We start from the raw sequence: 23,523 nt of genomic DNA on the forward strand, positions 1-23,523 counted from the left end.
ACACACACAGTACTGATTTATCATAGTTCATTATGCAGCTTAATAGATTCAATGATAATAATTCATATTTCAGATTTTATAATATTATTAGAAACAAACAGGGTCTAGAGTTCTACGAAAAGTGCACACAACGGACAAAATTCGGACTCAGCTTTGCATGTTCACTTCCTGCAGGTGTAACAATATTTTTGTGCACTCATTTTAATGTTGCATTTTTTACACCTTGAATTTGGATTATATTGTAATATTCTTACGTTTTATGAAAAGGAAAAAAAACAAAAAAACAAACCTACAACCTTGTTGTCTCTCTCGAGTGACCTTGATAGTCCTTGTCATGCATGTGTCCTTAATAAAAGGACCTTTAAATTTGCGTCAATCTGCCGTGCAGGGATTATCTCGTTGGGTCTGACTTCCAGCTCCTTGATGATCCATCGTGACCGATTCGTTTGTTTTCCTTTCAGGAATTTCAGAAAGTTCTCTGGGCCTCCTGGGATCTCAGCTGATGAAATCAACGCAGAAGAAGATGGATGCCGCCACTCCTTTGAAGCCGCCAGCCCTCAAAAAACAAAGAAGACACATTTAATCCCCCCTCCGCCGGGGCAAAAAAAAACCCCAACAACACAAATTTAAGACCATCACACTCAGACGTCACCCGGTGAAGAAAACCAAATTTCTTCTGCTCACTTTGGCCCGTTTACAGCTTTTATTGTTTGTGAAATCATTATAGTGCTAACAGGTTGCATGCTTACGGTAGCCAAGACAGCAAATGAGTACAAGTGATAAACAGCTTGAAGCAAGCCCGCTTGGCTTTCTATGTAGAGAACCGTGCAAGCCAGTTAGCGTTGAACAAGCAAAGGAATACTTGGAAAAAATGTGTTTTAAAATGAGTTTCAAGCATATGGGAGAGCTAAAACTATTATTTTTTTCAGCATTGTCTCACTACATCACAATTTTTCACCTATCGCGCAGCTCGTACGAATTTATCCTCCGTGATAAACGGGTTCACCATAATGCTAACCTGCCACCAGGACATAACAATTGGGGTTACAGGACTACTGGAACATATTAGAGGTCTTCCTGCTTTTTGGAAGGTGGACCCCCAACCTGCCAAAACGGGCCCCTGAGGCGTGATGACTGGTAAAGGATACGGGGTCGTGGTTGTGCATAGCTCGGATAACCCGAATTCCTGGCAGCGCTGGAGCGTACGTTGGAGTAAGATGGATGTGGAGAGCGTTTGATACCCTGGGACAAAAGTGAAATGTTAGCTTTTTTTTTCTACTTGATTCTGACATATGCACACAAAAGTCACAGGACATGCCAGAAAATTCTATTCCAGTGTCCAAAATCCGGAAATCCAGTGAGTAGACGTTTTTGACTAGCAAGAATGTTGTCAATATAGATCTGTAATCCTAATCTTAATCTAATATCAAACCTAATTTCAAACCCTAATGCCTACATCCCAACACCTTAAACCCAACACACAACTTGCACAACCTGATCCACACCCCTATCTGCAACCCCAACTTCTACCCTAGCGATAATACATTGAACCTAACCCAAACTATAATCACTTAACTTAATCCAAATCTTAACTAATTGATCAAGTATAGCAGAGTGTTCACAGTGATACATCTTCCATTTATGTGCTGCATTTCAGCACATTTATACACAAGACAGTTACTAGTCGCCTTACCGCGTCTTTCGTCACGTCATTTTGGCTAATCTCCCTTCCAGGCAGAATTTCTCCGCCAAAAGCCGCAAGAACAACAAACTCGGCGCGCGACAATCCAGCCGAGTATTTAGCAGCTGCGGATGAGAAACCCAATACTTCCATCGGGGGGCTGAGTGGACGGGAGTGGAGCGAATATTAAATTCTCGCCGCTTAAGTGGTTGGTAACGCGACTCCGACTAGACGCGGTTGTCATTCGCTAGCGTGCCGAATGGCGACAATTATACCTGACAAGCTATGTATTGACTTACTAGGCCACGAGTTATGTTCACTGACTGGGTAAAAAAATAAAATAAAATCAATAACAAATCAGCAGCTGCTGGACTGACAAATTAAGAGACAATAGCATAATGCTTTGATCTGGTAAAACAACAATTAATAACAATGACGCTAATGTGTTTATTTGTAGCACTATTGCTTTGTTTGTGACTCACAAGATGGCTAACGAAGCTACCATTGTTCTTCTTGAGGTTTAGGATGAAACCCAAGGAACATTCTGTGGTCCTGTGTTATGTGTTTGTGTGCTTGAGTGTTTCAAAAAGTATCTGAATGCCTTAAAACGGCAATTGTCAGACCAAAATCCTAAACTTTAAACGCTAAACCCTTAAATCAAACCCCTAAATTTAATCATAACCTCTAATCTAACTCATAAAAGTAGTGTTCCACCTTGCTACCTGAACGCTAAATTCTGAAGCTAGTATTTATCTGCTTTGGTGCCATGGCACAGACCTGTCCTTGCAGGTTGCAGAGGGCTGGACATGGTCCAGAAAAACACACTTCAAGTGGAAACTATTCTAGATGGAAGAGCCATCTGCTTTCACTTCAGATGCTGGAGTCCTAAACTAAATAAAGAGCCTTCCCTGAACCGTTTTATTGTCTCTTTCTTTACATCCATCCTTCTTCACTCTTGACCTGCTCTTTTAGCCGCATCGCCACACTAGCGGCACTCGGCTTCTTTTTATTGTCTCTCGCTGCGCACTTGGGGGAGTTTACTCAAATGTAAGCCGGCTGTATTCACTCCCCCTGCAGACTCTCTTCTGGGGCATAAAGCTGTCCTGTGCTATTAGCAGTGAAAATGATGCTACTAATGACCTGTTTCCACTCAGAAGGCCTTGAAGCTACGTTTTTGACTGTCAAAAAGTTGTTTTGGGATAATCTCAGAACGGATCTTTATACCATCATTCGGGCACCACTCAATCATAGGCTTTTGATCGTTTTAATTTTTTCTGGGTGAGGGGCTAAGTTACAGTATACAGCCAAGTTTGAATTTAGAGTTTCACGTTACACAGGAGAAGTGACAATGCCGGGCGATTCAAGTACAACAACATCACGCAAAACATTTTACTGTAAAAGCAGAAATAAGATAAGGAGGTTGCGCAACACGACAATGACACGGCTAGCCACCATTATTGTTGTTTACAGACTGGCGGTTTGTGCCCACTCACAGCGAGAATTTCATAATCACTGGAGGAGTATCACACATGTGGTGCCCACATTGGAATATACGGGGCGTGTTTCGAAATCTTTCCACACTTGATTCCGGTTCCAAAATTGATCGGTTTCAAGCTCCGAAACAGCGCCGCTGTGTGGACGAACTGCTCAAACGGTAATAAACTAACCAACACTAATGACCTAATGAGACACACCTGGGGAAACAAGTGGCTGAGGGCACTGATAGTCCACTCACTCACACTGGGAAGGGAAGACACACACAGGTGGACTGGTTAGACATAACGAGACAAAGACAAGGGGAGAAACCAGGAACCAATAACAAAAACACCAGCCACAGACAAAAACAAACAAGAACACTCATAACATAAACAAAAACTCAACCCCCACAGAACCGAAACATGACAGAAGCACTGCGGTGAAGTGCTACATGTTCTATCGCAAGAGGAAAAAAAAGAAAGCGAGCGGAAGTAGTGGGAAGTGCGTACCTCGATGCAAGAATGGAACCATGAAATATTGGAAAGCCTCAAGAAGAGACTTAAAGTTAGAGAAATAACTTGTGAATCGTTCTGGAAGGAGGCTTGGTGAGGTTGGCTCCCGAATATTGGCTGAAGATTCGGTGGATGTGACGTGATTGGCGCTTGGCAAGGCAGAGTTGCTGCTTGCTAATTGTAGTTTAGGCTATGGCTCCGCCACTGCCAATCCGCCATTACATCACCAGGACGGACGCAGACTTTGAAGTCCAACGCTCTCAAGTTTTCAACAGTTATTGCAACGCACCCCTCGCTTCTTGAACTCCGGAGCCGTGAGTACAATTTGAATGACATTTTACGCGTTTAGAAGTTGTGTTCATTGTTTGGTATGTTATAAAGTGCATTATTGATTGGGTGATTTTGAAGGGAAAACGGACGAACGGAAGGGGGATTGATTTAAAAGGGTATCTACGCTGTGTCAAATTCAGACTCTATTGTTAACCTAATTTGAATAGTTGTAGACTCGTAGGGTAAACAAAAACGAGACAAAAAGTGTGTAGTATCTATTTTGTGTGTGTGTGTGTGTGTGTGTGAAACAATTCCTATCCTGTATATAGGTTACATACTGTTTTGTTTGCACATTTATTTAACTGCTATTTCATTTTTGAAATAAGGCCAATTGTTTTTGCCTAAAAGTATTCCCTGGGTCTCAAATTTAATTAGACAATCTATTCTCTTAATTAGAATTGTTGGAGTTATCCATTTAATCTAGGTGTACCTGCGTGGTATTCACCCGACATTAAACAAACTCAAGCACCCGCATTCCCGACTAAGACCTACATGGAGTGGTAGCATTGAAGCGAATAATCACAGACCCGGCCATCCTACCCCCCATTGGAAAAACTGATTGTCCGCCACGACCCCGACAGATCCGCAGAACATCGTTACAACCTGTACCCAAGCCCAACCATGTCAAAATTTTCTGATTGCACCAAAATAAAACCCGAGCGCCCATAAATTTAAAGTTTGCACTCAAATCTTGGCTCCATGGCAACCAAATCGTCCTTCATTGTTGTACTTGGTGACGGTTTCTCCTTGTATTCTCCCATCAGCTACTAAAAGAATATCTTGGAAGACAAATAAGAATTTATTTTTTATTTACTGAAGGGAATTACATCCATCTGGTAATGTTGGTCCCACCTCTCCAGTCACGGTACACTCGGGATAGGAGCGAAGTCACTGGGCTCTCTGTTTCTTTTCCTCTAAATGCTTGCCTGAGATGTGACACATTTTGGGAGTTAGCCACTTAATTAGCAACCTCTTTATATGGGCTATGACAACCAAGCAACAATATGAAAGAGTGCAATAAAAGCAAAACATAAAATAACTAAATAATATAAGCTAAAATGCTTGAAATAAATACTGTACTCTCCAAACAATAAGATTTTATAGTTACTAGTTCCTCTCGGTACTTCTTGTTCAGTTACCATGAAGTCGAATGCAAATCTAAAACTAAGCAACACTATGAAAAGGCGCACCATTCAGAACACTTGAAACTACTCACCAAATTCATGATTATTACTTTTTTACACAAAAATCCACCATTAATACAAACAATATAACCTAACTTTCGGCTAATCATTTAGACAAGGTAATCAAAAAACAGTAACTACATTACTTTAACGTGTTTGAGCCTGAAATGCTAAAATGGTTTGCTATAACAGAACAGGAATTACTGTCACCATCCAATCACAGGACAGAAAAAAGGGCAGATTTGTTTTCTTACCTAGCGACAAAAGATCTGAAATTCCAACACAGGTGGATTGTGCTGAAAGCAGTACAAATATGGGAATACATATAGACCATACAGTTATAATTGTATGGTTTATAGTGGCTGTACTAAATAATGAACAAAATTGGCTAATAAATTGCTTACATTTGGATTAGCTAATCAACAAAAGCAGTAAACCGCCGTAGGACAGCAATCTTTCTGACTATCCGATCACAGGACAGGAAAGAGGCAGATCCTTTCTACATCCTTGGCAACCGAAATCGGACTGGATAAAATCTAAAACTGTACACAAACTAACACAAATGAAGTGGAAAGCCACATCGATCAGCTTTCAGGTCACCAATCAGAAGTCGTTCTGACTGTTTTTGTGCCTTTTAGATCATCTATAAACGTTTCCTGATTTAAGTGCTTTCATTCCACCTTGTGACCCCTCGCGGAGACTTTTAGTGTACATTTATGGCCAAGTCATTTAGTCAAAGGTGGCGGTTCAGCGTCTAGCGAGGTCATATGACGACCCGCGGGACCCTCAGTCGCCACTGAAGGGCCATGAATAAGTCATGAGGTGCCGAGGTGACATTTCTTATTGCTGCGCTAGTTTCTCCCCTCTTGCTCATCTTAACTCTTTGACCGCCAAAAACCTTTAAGAAACGATTAAACCTTTAAGAAACGTTTAGTAAAATCACTATATATGCCGCCATAAACGTTTAATGTCAACTGTTTTTTTTTTTTGTTTTCTTTTTTTTTTTAAATCAATGGGCAGTGCAACACCTAAGTGCAGTGCTGCCTGTTGAATGGGTTGTGGAATCAAAAACACTAACTATGGCCAGCAGATGGCAGCATTGTATCTCTTCAATAGGCTGCCCGTGTATGAAATTACAATGAAACATGACAAAATCTGATGAAATAGAACGTTTTCAAGGACGTAAATGATTAAAGCCTTTGTCACATTAAAGTTTTTTTTGATAACGTAGCAGTAAAAGAGTTCTTAACGGTAAACCTTCTCTGGTGTTGCAAAGTGCCCGTTTTTCCCCACCACTGTGAGAACACCGTTTTCCACCCTTGATTTGTTTGGGTGAATTTGGCACAGCAATAAAATAATAGCCGATATATGGGCCAGTGTGTGCAAAATTATTAAAATGATTATTAATATCCGATAAACTATAAACATAATCTTAAAAAATTGTAGTTCATAATATATATATATATATATATATATATATATATATATATATATATATATATATATATATATATATATATAGAGGCAATTATGAGGATGTTCTTGGTCTGGGTCAAATTGACCAAGAACGTATCTTCTGTGCGTGGAAAATGAACCGATTGTAACTCGTGTTGTTCCGATAACGATACTGGTATCGGCAGAGGCGCCGATACTGCATTAAAACAGTAGTATCGGTGACTACTCACAAGTAACATGCTGATACCATTCATTCCAAAGCTAGTATAGGATTTTGGATGCAATATCTTGTCTTGCTCATGCACGACATTCACTGATAGGTGACTTGTTCACTGCATGCCGATCTAAGATATTCTATTGGCCCTTGAATGCTCTGAACCAATGGCAGGACAGCTTTTTCATGTTGAGGGAAAAAAAAACCTTTATCGGTATGGTATCGGTATCGGCCAATACTGCAAAGCTGGGTATCGGTATCGGGAGCTAAAAAACGGTATCGGAACAACACTAATTGCAACGTGACTATTAGAAGAGGCCTGACTAACAAATTTAAAAGAAACCAAAATGGTTTACCAACGCCAAATCAGTGATGTGAAAAATTGCTGACTGTAATTGAAAAGGAGACATATCGCAACGGAACGTTCTGTTTTTTCCACACGACAAACCTCACACAATTTGTCGTCCCTTCAAAATCCCGGAGGGGGGAAATATTTATTGCGAGCTCCTAAACGAAAACAGAGGATAATGGTTAAGATTTGGAGGTCCTCATCGATGGCTATTGGCTCTGACGGAACATAGATGCGCATCAGCGCGGTTTTTGTCAAACTTGAAGCAGATGAACGGTCGCACGAGCCTGACTGGATCCAAAGAGAGCCGCGCTTTACCGACCCAAGAAACAATGCAGCACATACTGGACAATTTTCACCCACATACTAGATTTGAATTAGATAATAAGATAATGTCTTCAAAAAGTCAGCCCAAAAAGCCAAATACCCTTGACTCAGCAACATGAAAATTGGTGGATTTGGTGAGGTGACCCACTGAAAAGTTTCAAGATGCCATGACGTGCTCATTTCGGTCATTTTCAGGGGTTCTGAGTAGGGATGGGCGAGTACCAGGTATCGGTATCGGGCCGATACCAGCCTTTTTTCAAGTACTCGAGTACTCGTGACACAGAGTACAAGCGGCCGATGGCAGAGGGGGAAGACGTTAAGTGAGTCCTCCTTGCCTGTAACTGGCGCTAGCTTGCAGCAGTTTTTCATCAAAACTTCACAGATTTGGAAATACTTCAAAATTGTGAATCTTAAACTAAAAGAGCATTTTTGTGTTTTATTTTGAGCGTTAAGACTATTGAAGAGTGACTGTGCTGTTTTTTTGGTAAAAATTAAAAGAAATATATTTGTTTAAAAATATCTTTAAGTGATTTTTTTTTTATTTGTCAAAATGTACTACTGGTATCGGCAGTTGGTATCGCTGAGTACTGAGGGTCTGAGTATCGGTATCGGTCTGAAAAAAAGTGGTATCGAACATCCCTAGTTCTGAGTCCAGAAAATTGAATCCTCCTTGTTAAAATTTCCGTTTTCTAAGTTTCAGCAACGTATTCAAGATAGAAGGATGGCATGAAACTGAGCATGACTTGTGAAGTCTGATGTTTTGCCTCAAAACAAACAACTGCAAGGTCTGTTTGCAGTTCTTATTGTGCTGCAAATGTGTCTGCAAGGTGCAAAAAAAAGAAGAGAAGTAGTCTATTTTATAGCTGGCCACAGTCATTGTCAATGAAAAGTAAGCTTTGTTATCTTTGTAACGCTTCAGTTTTGGATCCTCCTCTTGTATTGGATGAGGAATTTTCCTCGCAGGTGTTCCTAATGTTGCGTCGAACAGTTCTCCAGCGAGTGTGCCAATAATTAAGTTCATACCGCCGGTTTTGTTGGCTGTAAAAACAACAAATCGCGTGTCACAAATCTTTTGTTCCTGTGACGACATCCCCCCCACGACAAATCCAGCGGCAGGAAGCAAAAGATCCAACACACACACACAAAAAAAAACAGACGGCGTCATGGCCGAAAGAGCAAAAACATTCATCCTCTTAGTTTGTCAGCTACTTTTTTTTTTTTTTTTTTTTTTTTTTTTTTTAACGATCGGCAAGTCGGACGAGAGTTAGCTTTCCAAACTGTTGGTCACATGCAGTAAATCAGCTTCCCGCCACCTGATCCTTTTTCCCGGAGGAGAAGAAGACGCTCACTGAAGGAACTGAAGGAAAGTTCACCGAGCGGCCTCCTCGATCACGTCGACTTTGCACAACTTAGGATAAAGAGAAAAGAAAAGCCACTTTGGCTGCTTAGCTTTCTCGGAAAGGGGCAGCAAGTGACTAAAGAATAACGAGAGGTCGAAGATGAGCAGCTTTGGCTTTGAGACGTCGTCGCTTTTTAAGCTGTGCTCGCACGCAATTGGGTCGAGGATGCTGCCTTGAACGTTCGCTTCCTGAGCAGGGTGAGGATATGATGGATAATGTTGTCTTTAGGGCGTATTAATCTCCAAAAGTGGAACACCGCGAACATCTAAGGTCTTTAAAAAAGTTCTGAGATTGTCAGAGAACATCACGGCAACTTCCGCATAGGATTGTCGTGACGGTCTTTGTTCCGAGTTATAGTGTTTGAATGGAAAACTTTTCTATAACATGTCCATCAATCACAGGAGTCGTTTAGAGGGCGCAGCGTCCGTGAGGAAACATCTGCTCCTTCAACAGTTTGTCCAACTCTGTGCATGCCAATTGCCATAAATAAACGTGTTGCAAAGTTCATAGCTCGGTTTGATGTTCAAGGAACATCTCAGCAGGGTGCACACGTTGCAAATCTTTCAGAAAAAAGGTGGTGAAAATTCAGCTCCCAAAGCCGGTCACTTAGCAACTTGAAATTTGGTCAGCATGTTTATCATGGGGCGGCACGGTGGTGAGTGGTTAGCACGTCCACCTCCCAGACTCGGGTTCGAGTCCAGGCTCCGGCCTTCCTGGGTGGAGTTTGCATGTTCTCCCCGTGCCTGCGTGGGTCTTCTCCGGGCACTCCGGTCTCCTCCCACATTCCAAAGACATGCACGGGAGGTTAATTGAACACTGAATTGTCCCTAGGTGTGCTTGTGAGTGTGGATGGTTGTTTGTCTCTGTGTGCCTTGTGATTGACTGGCAACCAGTCCAGGGTGTACCCCGCCTACTGCCCAAAGCCAGCTGAGATAGGCTCCAGCACCCCCCCGCGACCCTTGTGAGGAATAAGCAGTCAAGAAAATGGATGGATGTTTATCATGAATAGATCCACAAAAAAAAATGGCTGAAAAAACAAAAAGTCAGCAATGTTTGGTTCTTCTTTTCCCTCACATCTTAAAAGAAATCTATCATGAGTAGGCCCACCAAAAAAGTCTATTTTAGTAATCAATATTTTGCTTTGAAGGCACCACTTTAAGCTAATCTTTTGGTCATTCCAATGTCTTGCAAATTCAGCCCCTAAATCTTGTTGACCTCAGCAGCATGAATTTTGGCTGGTTGACATGTCTATCCTGCCACAAAAAAAAAAAAAAAAAGTCTCAAAAGGCCGAGCCTAGAAAGGCACAAGCAGTCAGCCGTTTTGCTTTGAAATTTCCCCCTTCGGTCCGTTTTTCTGTGACGTGTGCGCTCCACGCAGTGGACTGCTGGAGTCCTGGCAATGTTCTCGTCCTCGTTCAGACTTTTACCCACATTCCAAAAAAAAAAAAAAAACTTCTTGAACTGACTGTAATTTTGGTGTAAAAAGAGGATAACATTTCAGTGTTGCCTTAACGGAATACTTGCGCTGTGATCCAAGTCGTAAAAAAGAAAAGACTCCGACTCCTGCACATTCTCCGCGTTCGAGCTGACAGAGGAAGAAGGCCGGCTAATAAATTTCCATGTCGGGAGAGCGAGAGAGCACGAGCGAGAGAAAGGGAGAGAGTGCAAGTGAGACGGTGTGCGATAGAGTGAAGCATTTTATAAATGTCAGCCAGTAAATCATGTTTATGGAAAACAAAACAGAGGGAAAACATCAGAGAAAATGTCCCGTCAAGGGAAACTCATTAGTCACCAAGTCTGCCTTTGCGAGGGTAATAATGTTGACTTTTGATTGGCAGGGACATTTTTTTTTTTTCCCGTAGGAAATAATGAAAGTGGAAATAATCTGTTCCTGGGTCAAATGGTGCCCCACATAAAACTTTTATGAACTTGAAACAAACGAACCCTACAACATGTCTTGAAATGGACATTTACTCGGAACATTAACATTAGCAATAAGTGATGCTAAGTGCTAACAACACTGGAGACGGTATCCAATGGTTGCCAGAGCAACCACAGATGACTTTTGCAGAGCTTTTGGATGTTACGTGTCGAGGTTAACTTGGATTTTTATCAATTAATGCCTGTTTGTCAGTTATTCATTTATAGTTGACTGCGTACGGGCTGACATGCACAACTCACACTAACAGACTTTGTTGCTGTATTTAGTGACTTTTTCAGACCAGTTGTGATTGGGACACTGTTGCTTTTGAGCCTTGGGTCATACGTTGCAGTGTATTTTGCCAACCTCATTGTTTTGTCTTGATATTACGCAGGTCCTGTCTCGTCCTTTTTTTTTTTTTTTTTTTGCAATGTGTGTGTCAATCACACAGTTGTCATAGCGATTCATAAACCCATTAAAAGGGAATTTAACTGTTAAATTGATTCGTATTTACTTTCGCATTTACGTTTGCGTTCACATTCACATCTAATCGGTAGCAATAGGCATGTTTACGTTTTACCAGAACAAGAACTACTTTCTGCTTCTTTGTTTTGGTACATGCTTTATGTCAAGAAATATAACTACTACATGCTTCTGATTCCAAAAAGTCTGTAGTCACACTTCTATCCAAACTGAACACACTTATTAAAAGCATTTTTTTAAAACAATATATTCGAAATGATTGATCGTAAACTAATTTTTTGTTCTCCAGGTGCACCCAATTCCTCTTTCCTGTTTCACAGTTTACTGTCCCTCATTCTGCACGCACACGTTTCGGAAACCCATCTGATGAAAGCGAGAACAAGAAGCACCTGGATCGGTCCTATGTGAGAGTTCCCAGGCAGAGAGTGCAGCTGCAAATAAAAATTTAAAAAAAGAAAAAAAAAAAAAAGAAATAATCCTCCTGGCTCACATTTTTTCGGATTTATCAAAATAGATTACTGCGTTTAGTCAAAAGCATCACTTCATTCCAACATGTGTCGCTCACGCTGATCCGGCCTGGAAGTTTGCTTCTTTTCCGTGTTCTTGCACTTAAGAGCTTGGAGTGTGCAGACAGACAAATGGATCCTGCACTTGTCCTGAAAATTTAGTAGGATTTGCTACAAAAAAAATCATGTGCTGTTACAAATGGAAGGCTGACATATTCTTGGGGAGACTTGAAAAAGCGTAGGAACTTTATATGCCCGAACCATAACCTCCTTAAGTGTTTTAAAGGATGGGGAGGACAATAAATACTTGTGCGAAAGATGCAAAGCTAATATTTGGATGAAATGGAAGCAGTCTGTTGCAAAATTAATATTTGTTGTTGTTTTCTTAAATCGATCACAGAAATCCTAGAGATTCAAAGCTAGTAATTCCAGACAACAGATCTTGACTGACATGAAAAGATCACATCTAAACATTTCCCAAGTTCAACTTTAATGTTCGCACTAATGATGCTACACGCTAACAATACAGGCGCGACTGGCCATACGCTAGTCGCTTCAGTCGCTTTGTAATTTGTATTTGATACTAGAGTGGCTGTGTACTTGTGACGTAATTCCATAATGCATTACGACTCGATTTCAATTTAAAAAAACTTACAAACGCAAGTCTCTCCACTCTTAATTCAAAGAAACATTTGTTTTATGCGCAGAATGCCTTGCCTTGGGGCTAAGAATGCTATCTGTTTTTAGAGTTTTCCAATTTAGGCCTTATTTATTTTTAACCTCTATCAGGGAAATTCTGAAGATGCTAAGATAATTATTCTGGTAAAAAGAAATGGTCTAATTGCTTGAAACAAGCATTTCTTTGGTGCACAGTACTCTTATCATAGGTGCTAATGAGGCTAGTGCTAACAATACGAGAGCTGTTCTGCCCGATTTACAAATATAAGTAGGTGATCTGGAGTTGCCTTGGTAACTACAGAGCACTTGCTACGTGAGCTTGAGCAACTGATGGACAAGAAGGCTTGTGTGACCAGATTTGACGTCTGCTGTGATGTCATCGATACCGTACGTTTGCAATTTGATGGTGTTTTTGTTGTTTTGATATAATTTAAAACAAAAAACTGAACACAGTAGGGGACATCTCCCATGAAGCACTTTAATAAAAGTTCATTTAAATGTAATATTAAAAGATGAGTGGCTCTCCAGACTGCCCTCCAGGCTGCAGAGGGTTTTCAGAGGGGGAGCAATGAAAAACTGAAAATGTTACACATACTGGACACTTGATTAGGTACGCCTACACTGTCTTATGTATTAATGGCGTTCATATGTGTAGCTTTCTCGAGGTATGCATACACTCACGATGAACTGATGTGAAATGTCCCCGCCCCCAATATCTACAGAATCCTAGACTTAAGCTCAACTGTCCATCATTCCCAGAACATTTGATTACTGCTCAATTCTTCAAAGAGGAATAAAAAACAGACGCCAGTTTGTGTCAAAATGGATCAGTGGGGGATTTATTTTGTTGCTTTAAATACAAGTACAGTACAGTAGAGCTCTTTGTATTTGGAGGCTTGAGAAAACACATGATCGGAATATGCAAATGAGATGGTGACTGTAAAAAAATACTGCACATGTTGATGAGTTTGTGTATGTTCTAATCCAAAACACATGCTTGATTCTTAATCCTCTGCCCTAAAGTCTAACCCAACACTAACCCATGTTGCAGTGCTGGATGATGTGCGGTGAGTGGTGACATTTGCATATTTCCCTTTGTGCTGAGATGAATACCATCATCATCATCATTAATGCAGGAAGCACTTTCATTGTAAAGACACAGAGGTGATCCCGCTAAAACTGTTTTGATCTGCGATTTGGCAAAATAAACAAAGTAGAAAACCCCCTCCTTTGTTATATAAATAACACTAACAAACTCACTCCCATATCAGCCCCAGTCGGAGGCGCTAATTGACTAACAATCACAGATGCACATAGTCTAGTCTTCATACATCCTAATATACATATACACAAATGCACAAATACAATCTTAAATCAATATTGATGTAAAAAAATATATTCAAAAAAAAAAAAAAATCAAACAAACAGGCAATAACCTCCATGTTTGTCCCGCATTGGCACGTCAAACAATCCGTTGGCATTCAGGTTTTTTTTCCCCGATAACTTTTAACACTGTAATACAAAAAGACGGAAACAAGGTGCTCTCTGGCCAGCCAGCGAGGGAACGTGGAAAACAACCACAATGCCACAAGTCACCATCAGAACCACTACGGGTGGTCCTTAGACCAGTGGATCTCTCACTGGGGTCCAGGAACAATAAATTAAAATGTATCATTTTTTTTTTTTTTTTTTTTTTTTAAAGAAAGTGCATACCTAGATATGGGGACCGACACACCATTAAAACCACCTCTGATGGCATTTAGGGATACAAAGAGTATTTGTTTAATTGCCGTTAACATTATAAGTTTGTGCTTGGATTTTTCACGTGTAAGGGGTCCCTTGATCCATAAAGTCTGAGAACCCTGGCTGTCGATATGACAGGAGGTGGCCCATGCTGTGTGCCAGTCCACAAAAGTAGTGTCAAGAGCACAAAAGTATGCAATAGTTCTAGAAATGGTCCTTTTTCTTGGCCCTCATATTCTCAACTCATGATCAGGACTCCTTTCCAATGAGGGCTCCCGGGTGCTGATCATGGACGCTGAGGGTCCCTGGTTGACCCCGAAAGGGGAGACGGCAGGAGAGCGTGCCGCCAATGGGGAAAGTGATGGTGAAAAGCTGGGCGACATGGCTGCCGACGAAATGGAACCCTCATGGCTGATGGGGGAACGGCGGAGCGAAGCTAAGTGGGGGAACGTCCGTCCGATCGCAGGGACTTTGGGTGGCACTGACATGGCCCCCGGGTGGGCGACTGACGTAATAAGCGGCGGTGGGTCGATTCTTGGTTTGGGATCCATTTTGGGCTTAGGTTGGAAAGGCTGGCGCAGATTTGGGTTCTGCTGGGCCGTCTCGTCTTTCAGTCTTGCGATTTCTGTAAAGACGTTGGCCAGTGGCTGGAACTGAGGGCACCAGTTGAGCAGGTAGTCCCAGTTGTAGCTTCCGCGGAGCTCCTCATCGCTAGCCACTATTGCGGTGAGAGAACCATCAACAGATGGTTTACCATCCTCTGGGAAGGAGTAATCTTTGGGGAGGGAAATATTGAGTCCCCGTCCGACTCCCAGGTAGCCGCCTCCCTCGTCCCTGTAGACCGGGAGCTGCCCAGACAGCAAAGTTCCGCTAAGACTGCCGCCCAGTTTTTTGCCTTTAAACCAAGTGCTCCCTTCCAAAGCCGCTGGCTCACAAGAGACATCTGAGAGCTGGTCGGCATCCTGCTGAATCCCAGAGTCTGGTCCCCTAGCAGAGATGTGCTCCTGCATGGATGAGCTGATCGAAGCCACGCGGGGATACTCGTTTATCATCCTAATTTCGTCATCTTCCGCTGCCTCGGCGGATCCTCTCCCACTCGAGTGAGACGGATCCAGAGATCCTCCTCTTGTGTATGAACCCCCGCCACCACCCACCTGGTCTCCAACATAGCCTGGCAAGGCCTGGTGGTAGATTCTTTCTCCCGCTTGTCCCGAGCTACAGTTGTCCAGATTCTTCAGAGCGGTTCCCGAGGCCACATTTCTGTTTGCAGCATTCTGGGCTTTCTTTCTTCGGCGCGACTTGACTAAAAACACCACCACCGCCATGATGACGAGCAGAATGATCACGCCAAGTGACACGGCGATGATGATAATCAGCAAGACGTTCACGTCGGGGGCCAGGCCAAAGCCCGTGTTAGTGACGTCGATGGAGATGTGCGCCGTGGCGTGGCGAGATGCATCCAGAGGACTATGCGCTCTCACGTCCAGATTCATCAGCCTAGTTTCTCTTTTGGCTCGACCCGATCCACTGTTACTGCTGCTATGACTGCTCCCCGAGCTGTCCAGCTTGAGGAAAATCACTCCGGTGGTTTTGTTCACGTCAAAGTACGGCGAGCTCGTGGGGAAGGAGTAGAGGACGATCCCGTCTACGCCTCCATCCTCGTCACGGGCCTGGACTTGGCCTATGCTCTGACCTTTCCTGGCATCCTCAGGGACCTCAAAGGAGAAATCGGAGGATGTGAAAAGCGGGTCGTACTCATCCTCACCCGTGACAAACACCTGCACCGTAACAGTGGCAGTATGGTTTCCTGCATCAACTGCCAGTGCAACAAAGTTGAATGAATTGATTTTCTCAAAGTCAAAGGGGTTCCTGCTCCTGATCTCTCCAGTGGCAGAATCCACGGAAAAGTCTTTTCCTGCTGGCGACCGCTCTACCATGAAGTACCTCAGCTGGCCAAAGACTCCAGTGTCGTGATCGATGGCGTGGAGAACTGTCACGGCCGAATTTGCCGGCTGGTTCTCTCTGATACTTGCCGTCAGAACTTCCACTGGGAAGAAAGGATGATTGTCGTTCACGTCTTTTACCTCGACAACCACGGGAACCAGAGCGAAATGCCCTTGACCGTCCGTGGCCTGGATGATGACGGTGTGAGTGGACCTGTGCTCGCGGTCCAATGTCTGCTGAAGCCGTAAGGCTCCAGTCCACTGGTCCACGGTAAAAAGGTTAACCTCGTCCCCTGAGCTTATAGAATACTGGACTTCCGCGTTGGGTGTTGAGTCTGGATCTGGGAAAAACAGGAGACAAAGGTTCTCGATTAACTCAAAGTGAGACGTTCAAGTGAAGGTCAACCAGGATGTTTTTTAGGCACCTGTCGCAGTCAGTCGTATGATCTCTGTCCCAGCAACAGCCCCTTCGCTCAACGCCACCAAGTATTCTGCCCTGCCGAAAACCGGCGGGTTGTCATTCACGTCGGCAATCGTAATCACGGCAGCGACGCTGGAGCTCCTTTGGGGCACGCCGCGGTCCGACACCACCACGGTGAGGTTGTATAGCGGCTTGGCTTCAAAATCCAGACCGTCAGCCAAGAGCAGCGTCCCCACGGTTTGGAAGCCGCGGCCCTCCAGGAAGCGTACGCTGCTCTCGATCTGGAAGGCGTTGCCCTCATTGCCGTTGGCGATAGCAAAGTCAAAGCCGCAGTTTTCCCGGGATAGATCACTGTCAAAGGCCTCGAATGTCAAGACTGTCGCTCCTGGGATGGTGTCCTCTGAAATCATTGCCCTGGAAGTGAAAATAAAGGGTCAAATTATGGATTTGGGTTCTTGTTTCCTCACACTCTAGGCTCCGTTTCTGCAAGTAGAAGTCACTTGCCTAGTCACAACACCCTAACTTTGGCCCAGGTTTCTATGATATCGATTATTGTCTTGGCTCTAATCTCACAATTGGTATTTGCTCACCGAGTCTGTTTAAATTTGTCAAAACTTCAAGAATTGCTTCTACTAAAACTAACCTGTACTCTGATTGGTGAAACACGGGGGCATTGTCGTTGACATCAGCGATTTGAACTTGGACGGTGGCGAGGGCTGAATGCGGGGGTGAGCCCCCGTCACGAGCTTCAATGACCACATTGACGGAAGGGCGTTCGGCGTCAAACTCTGCTCGGTGGCTGATGTACAAAGTTCCTGCATGCCAAAAAGGGTCAGAGAACCAGAGTCATATATTTTTTACTTTATACAGCAGGAGGAAGTGCTTGTCTACCATTGTTGGGATCAATGTAAAAGCCCTCCTGAGTGGACGACATCACACTGTAGGTGATCCTTCCGTTCTCTCCAGAGTCCCTGTCGGTCGCTGTTACCGTGACGACCACACTGCCAGCTGGCGTGTGTTCAGGCACGGTCACCTGGGGTGGGTAACAAAAGCCGTTAAGCACCTTGACATACTAGTGCTCCAACTTGGGAGTTTTTCCTGAGTTATAAGCCAGTACTTGATTCATGCTTTGCTTTGTGAGTGTTGTCATTTATTGATCTATAAACGGGTAGAAGTGCATCGGCGGCTGTGGCTCTCTTTGCCCACATGTAAGGATATTTTAGTAGCTTGATTATTTAATTTTTGTCAAGATTTGTGTTTTTATTTTATTTTTTTATCCTGCACTTGCACCAAGGGGTTTAATTAATATACTGTACTTCTTCTCTGAAATCTGTGCTGAAGATGGGCCAGCCTACCTGATAGAGGTCCTGGGTGAAGGCCGGTACATTGTCGTTGACGTCCTCTACCAGGATGGTGATGTTGGCCTCTGTGTGGTGCTGGCTGTCAGTGGCTCTGACCGTCACCGTGTACCATGTCTTCTCCTCAAAGTCCAGCGGGGCGGTGAGGGAAACGCCTCCGGTGTAGCGGTGGATGCCAAACTTGCCCATGGCGCTTGGGTCAAGGTGCAACGAGTAGGCCAGAGCAGGTCCAGAGTCTACATCATTACCCGTCACCAGGGTGATCTCGGTACCTATTAATGTGTCTGATAGGTACACAGCCATGTCAGTTGTTTTTCAACCATACACCTTTTCAACAGTACATCTGAAATCCACTCCTAACTTAAATCACTCACAACATAGAACTAAACATCGATCAAGTGATGGCTTGTAACAACAAAAAACTCTTAATGTACTACTGTATACATGATATAATACTGTTGACACATACTTTCTGAGATACGGATTTCCTGTGGCAAGGGTATAGTGGGACTGTTGTCATTCTGGTCCACGATGATCACGGTCAGAGTCGCTGATCCTGCCAGTCTTGGACTTCCTCTATCAGTTGCTGTTATCACCAGCCTCGGTAAAGGTGTTTTATTTTAAATACTACCGTGTTTAAATAGCATCCTATCATCTTGTGTTCTTACTTGGTCTGGGTAAAGATCTCACGGTCCATGATAGCCGTCGTGGTGATGCTCCCCGTCATCGGATCAATCTTAAACAATCCGCTCATGCCCGAAGACTGAATGGAGTAGGTCACCTGACCGTTCTGGCCCTGGTCCATGTCGTCGGCCAAGACCTGCGAGCATTTACGCCAGGGTTAAACTCTCCGGAAGAGTCGGTGGCGAGCATTTTGCGTTGCGTGGTACCTGTATGATCGGCGTTTCATATCCCCGAGCCTCCCTCATGTAAGCTACATAGTTTTGCAGCTGGAAGCGAGGCAGGTTGTCGTTGACATCCTGCAGCATCAAGTTGATGCCGGTGAAAGAGGTAGAAGACACAGTCTCAGCCTTCACCACCAAACGTAGCCTAGGTGTGTCTTCAAAGTCCAGACCCTTGGAGCGTTGCACCCAGATTTCACCTAAAGAACACATGTATGAATTACCGTGTTTTGGAAATGTAGCTTCTCTCCCTCTGGCTTCCCTCCTCGATCACTTCTTTCCTCCCCTTTCAGTCCTGCCTCTCCTCTTACATTTGGAGAGTGCGACTGATGTTATTCACCTGTAGACGAGCTGATCCTGAAGGCCTGCTGTCTGTTCCCACTGAAGATGCTGTAGCTGATCCCCTTGTGATTTCCATCTGGATACTGGGCCTGAGCCTGAGCCACAGCTGTGCCTATTTTCCGGGATCACAATACAGATAATTCCTTGACAATAAAATCAGATTATCATCCTTGTCCTGGTTAATACTGCACCAGGTCAGACCTTTAGCTGCGTTCTCCTGTATGCTGACGTCTCTGGCGTTCCTTGAGAAGCGAATGCCGTTGTACGCTACCTCTTTCACGTAGATCACCACCACCCCTTGTGCGGACTGGGCGGGTGTGCCCTGGTCCATGGCCTCCACAATGAGGGTCCTCTGGGCCTGAGACAGAGTGTCCAGAGGCTCTGTGGCCTGGATCTGTCCGGTCAGAGAATTGATGCTGAAGCCCTTAACGGGGGCAGCGAAGCGGTAAAACACGGAGCCGTTGGCCCCGAAGTCCTTGTCCTCGGCCTTCATGGTGGCCAGAACCCGCTGGGACCGCCTGCTGGACACCTCGATGACCAGCGGGTCCTGGATGAAGATGGGCGTGTTGTCGTTGACGTCGGTGAGGGTGATGGTCACCTGAAAGGTTGACAAACGAAGTGACTTTTTTTATTGGCTTGTACACACATAGTTGTCTGGATTTTTCCGTATTGCTAAAAATGTGCTTGAGTGAGCCCTTCTAAATTCGCGGAGATCCTGAGCCGCTTTCAAGCAACTAAACTATCAGAAACACGACCATGTCAATACCAGAAGTGAAGCAGATTTGCATTGTTTTGTTGTTGTATGCTATGAAGTACTGCCTCCACCAGTGAAAATAGAATTCATGCTTCTCTGCAGCGGCTCATGTGTACTTAATAGTTTGCATTGTTATTGCATTCATACAGACACCTCTCGTCGTCATGTCAACAAAATGACTTCAATCTGTATACGAAGGGCTGCCTCCATGGGTGAAAATGCTTTTTTTTTTTTTTTTTTTTTTTTTTGTCTTCAGTGATGCTTGTTTTTGTTCTCCCCCACACACTGGGTTGTGCTTCCCTAAGTAGAAGCTGTTTGCCTCGTCGCAACACCCTAGCTCTACCACAATAGTCGTTAGGGCAACACAGTCTGGATCTGAAATGTAGTGCATGAAGTGCAGACTCCTTGTGTGAAAATGCTTTTATTGTCTTAACGAGTGCTCACTTACGCGAGTTGCGTTCATCTAGTCGGGATGACCGACTTCCGACAGACGGTCAACATGCCAACTAAATCCATGTAATCAATGGAAAGCTTCTCGCCTCGTTGTGACACCCTATTTGTGTTGTCTAGGTGTATGAAGTGCTGCATCCATAATTGAAAATGATTTTATTTGCCATATGTGTGCACACCTACCCTGTCCCCACGACACTCTTGGCACCACGTTAAGCAAGTTGGAACCAGTTGTCTAGTTACAATGCCCTAGCTTTTCCCCATGGTCATCCTGATAATGAAATGAATGTAGTCTGTCTACAAATTGCTGTTTATGCCTGTGAAAATGATGCAGCTTGAGAGATGCTGCAAAGATTGGTGTGACAAGCCAACATCATCCTGTTTACCTGAGCGGAAGAGTTCCTGGGCGACGCCGGGGAAAGGTCAATGGCAAACACCTGGAAGTTGTACGCTGCTTGCTTCTCGCGGTCCAGGGGGGCCGATGTGGTGATGCGGCCCGTGTGTTCGTCCACCGTGAATGCGCCGTGAGCCTCGTAGCTCAGGAAGTACAGAACTTTCCCGTTCACGCCGTCATCAGCATCCGTGGCAGACACCTGGACGATGCAATGCGACATCCGGGACTTAGTGAATTGCAAAAATATCCAAACATTTTCCGAAAAGATTCCATCTATTTTAGTTTTTCACAGAGAGAGTATTTTTTGTTGTTGTTTGTGCTATTATTTTCATATAAAAAAAATATATATCTATTTTTTTCTAAGATAAATTAAAAATTTTGTTTACTACGGAAAATATTAATCTGATTTTAGCTTTTTTGAGCTTTTTTTTTTTTTTTTTTTTTCCCTGAAAAATTAGTTTTCAAGAAAAGATGCTTTACATTTTTTTTCTTCTTTTTTTCGAGAAACAAGCCAGACAGAAATAGGTTTTAGGACTGAGACAAAAATTCCTGCTTGTTTTTGTAAAATCTTACTTTTGAATTAAACAAAATTATATTACTCGCAGAATAAGATAACAGGTAAGGTTTACCTGGAGACTTTTTTTTTTTCGTTTTGTTTTTTTAAACATTGCAATTAAACATTTTGACTGGTCAACTTTTTACGTACATGGGGATCTAAATTTTGTGATGCAAATCTGCAAAAATTTGACATGTGAAACATTTTTACGATAAAGGAAAAACCCTTAACAAAAAAAATCTAAGACAAAGGAACGATGAGTTAAGACATGACAATAAAGTCTGTCTACCGTCAGAACTTGCGATCCCTCAGAGACATCCTCCGAAACATCGGCACTGTAGGCGCTCCTGCCAAAAACGGGGCTGTTGTCATTGACGTCCAACACTCGGACCTCCACCGTGACCACGGTGCCGAGAGCGGGGACGCCTCGATCCGTGGCCGTCACCTCCAGGGTGTACTCGGCCTTGGTCTCCCTGTCCAGGCCCCGCCGGGTGGACAGGGCTCCCGTGCTGGCGTGGAGGTGGAAATCCCCGTCCGGGTCTCCGGCTGGAGGGAGCAGTTGGCGCAAAAATGAGGACAGATCTCAGCCAGAGAGGCAAAGTACTACTTTTAAAGTCCAACATCAAGAGCCAGACTTGTGTCAAACCTGTAGATCAGTTTTTATATGCAGACGGGCCTGGTCGAAAGCAAAGAAGCACGCGTGTAGTGCCAGCAAACTAATGTAATAGTTGGCAAGGAGGACGGACGGGATCGCTCTCACCAGTAATCCTGTACTCTAGCTCCCCGCCTACACCCGAGTCAGGGTCAGTAGCCTTGAGGACACACAGCTCCACGGGTTCCTGATTCTCGGGCGCTTCCAGGCCGTACCACGGCTGGGCGAAGACCGGAGCGTTGTCGTTCACGTCTTCAACCTCCACGCGCACCGTTGCCTTGGAAAAGTTCGGGGGCAGACCTCCGTCCCGGGCGTACACTGGACAGAAAGATGGATGTTTTTTGTTTTTGTTTTTTTTAGACATGGACGAACTGGCTAGACTGGACATTGTCTTTGATGTTGACTGTTTAAGTGATTAAAGATCCACAATAGACCATTGTCTTTGACGTGTACGTAAACAATGACTATAAACTGTATTTTGATGAAAACATATAGGTAACCCGTAGGCATATCTTATTTTGACTTGGTGAGAACCACCAAAAAGCCCAACACTGGTCACAATACTGCATACGGGATAAACCTTTGAAGAATAAATGGTTTGGTGCACCATCACTTGCATGTTGTCTGATGTTTAAGAATGACCATTTGCATAGCCATTGAAGACTGGATTTTCATTTATGTTTACAGGAACAAAAATATAAGCCAGAGTCAGTGAAGACTCATAATCACATTAGCTTCGCAAAGATTGAAAATTTGCCTTTGCTGTTTACGAAAACAGGTCAGGTTGAGTACCGGTGAGAATGTAGTGATCCTGAAGCTCCTTGTCCAGCTCCTTGGTGGTGGTGATGACGCCGGTTGATGGGTTGATGACGAAGCCTTCCTCCGTCACCCCTCCGAACATCACGTGCCCGTTGGACCCTGTGTAAAAATACACATGAAGGAATGAAAGACCTTTCAAACTACTTTTTGCCATAAAGTCCCAAGAACCAAACCTTGATCTCTGTCGGTGGCTACCACCGTCAGCACCGTTGCGCCGGGCCCTAGGTTCTCCAGAACCTTGGTCTCAAACTCAGCCTTCTGGAACACCGGAGCCTCGTCGTTGACATCCATCACCTGGACGCGGAGATCCTGGGAGGTGGAGAGCGACGGCATGCCCCCATCCTCTGCCACCACCGTCAAATTGAAGACTTCCTGCTCCTCTCGGTCCAGAGCTTTCAAGATGGATAGAGAGCCTGCGGGGAGATTCGTAGATTTATTTATTTATTTTATTTATTTTATTGACAGGTTAATTTAGGAATAACTGGTGAGAGTTCCATGTTGATTTCCATTGGGCATGGTGAAAAACTGTCCTGTTTTTTTTTTTTTTTTTTTTTTTTTTTACCGTACTTACTTATCTACGTTAAATCTGAATACCGTCTGAGAAAACAAACCGCAGGCTAAAACAACTCACACCCCAAAGACTTTCGCTCCATCTGGAAGTTTCAGCAAGTGA

General features: G+C 43.8%; 1 protein-coding gene and 1 long non-coding RNA gene across 2 annotated transcripts in view; both read right to left on the minus strand.

Moving 5' to 3' along the window:
• Positions 1-12: 12 nt before the first annotated feature.
• Positions 13-3,973, minus strand: LOC144005956 (uncharacterized). The gene is made up of 2 exons (XR_013279703.1): positions 3,667-3,973; positions 13-556 (listed from the first exon to the last, which is right to left on the minus strand). It is a non-coding gene; the product is annotated as an uncharacterized LOC144005956 (long non-coding RNA).
• Positions 3,974-13,346: 9,373 nt separating this feature from the next.
• The window catches only part of dchs1b (dachsous cadherin-related 1b), a 48,160-nt gene continuing 37,983 nt past the window's right edge, over positions 13,347-23,523 (minus strand). Inside the window, exons 15-29 of the mRNA XM_077504473.1 lie at positions 23,024-23,263; positions 22,824-22,949; positions 22,140-22,349; positions 21,669-21,925; positions 20,816-21,022; positions 19,427-19,823; positions 19,224-19,337; positions 18,872-19,083; positions 18,650-18,801; positions 18,451-18,581; positions 17,979-18,265; positions 17,515-17,656; positions 17,267-17,438; positions 16,628-17,037; positions 13,347-16,543 (exon numbers count right to left, since the gene is read on the minus strand). Coding sequence (XP_077360599.1) covers positions 14,490-16,543; positions 16,628-17,037; positions 17,267-17,438; positions 17,515-17,656; positions 17,979-18,265; positions 18,451-18,581; positions 18,650-18,801; positions 18,872-19,083; positions 19,224-19,337; positions 19,427-19,823; positions 20,816-21,022; positions 21,669-21,925; positions 22,140-22,349; positions 22,824-22,949; positions 23,024-23,263 — 5,111 coding nt within the window. The 3' untranslated portion in view covers positions 13,347-14,489. The remainder of the gene's footprint in view (positions 16,544-16,627; positions 17,038-17,266; positions 17,439-17,514; positions 17,657-17,978; positions 18,266-18,450; positions 18,582-18,649; positions 18,802-18,871; positions 19,084-19,223; positions 19,338-19,426; positions 19,824-20,815; positions 21,023-21,668; positions 21,926-22,139; positions 22,350-22,823; positions 22,950-23,023; positions 23,264-23,523) is intronic.

The sequence above is a fragment of the Festucalex cinctus genome, chromosome 18 (genome assembly GCF_051991245.1).
Source record: "Festucalex cinctus isolate MCC-2025b chromosome 18, RoL_Fcin_1.0, whole genome shotgun sequence".
Lineage (NCBI taxonomy): Eukaryota > Metazoa > Chordata > Actinopteri > Syngnathiformes > Syngnathidae > Festucalex > Festucalex cinctus.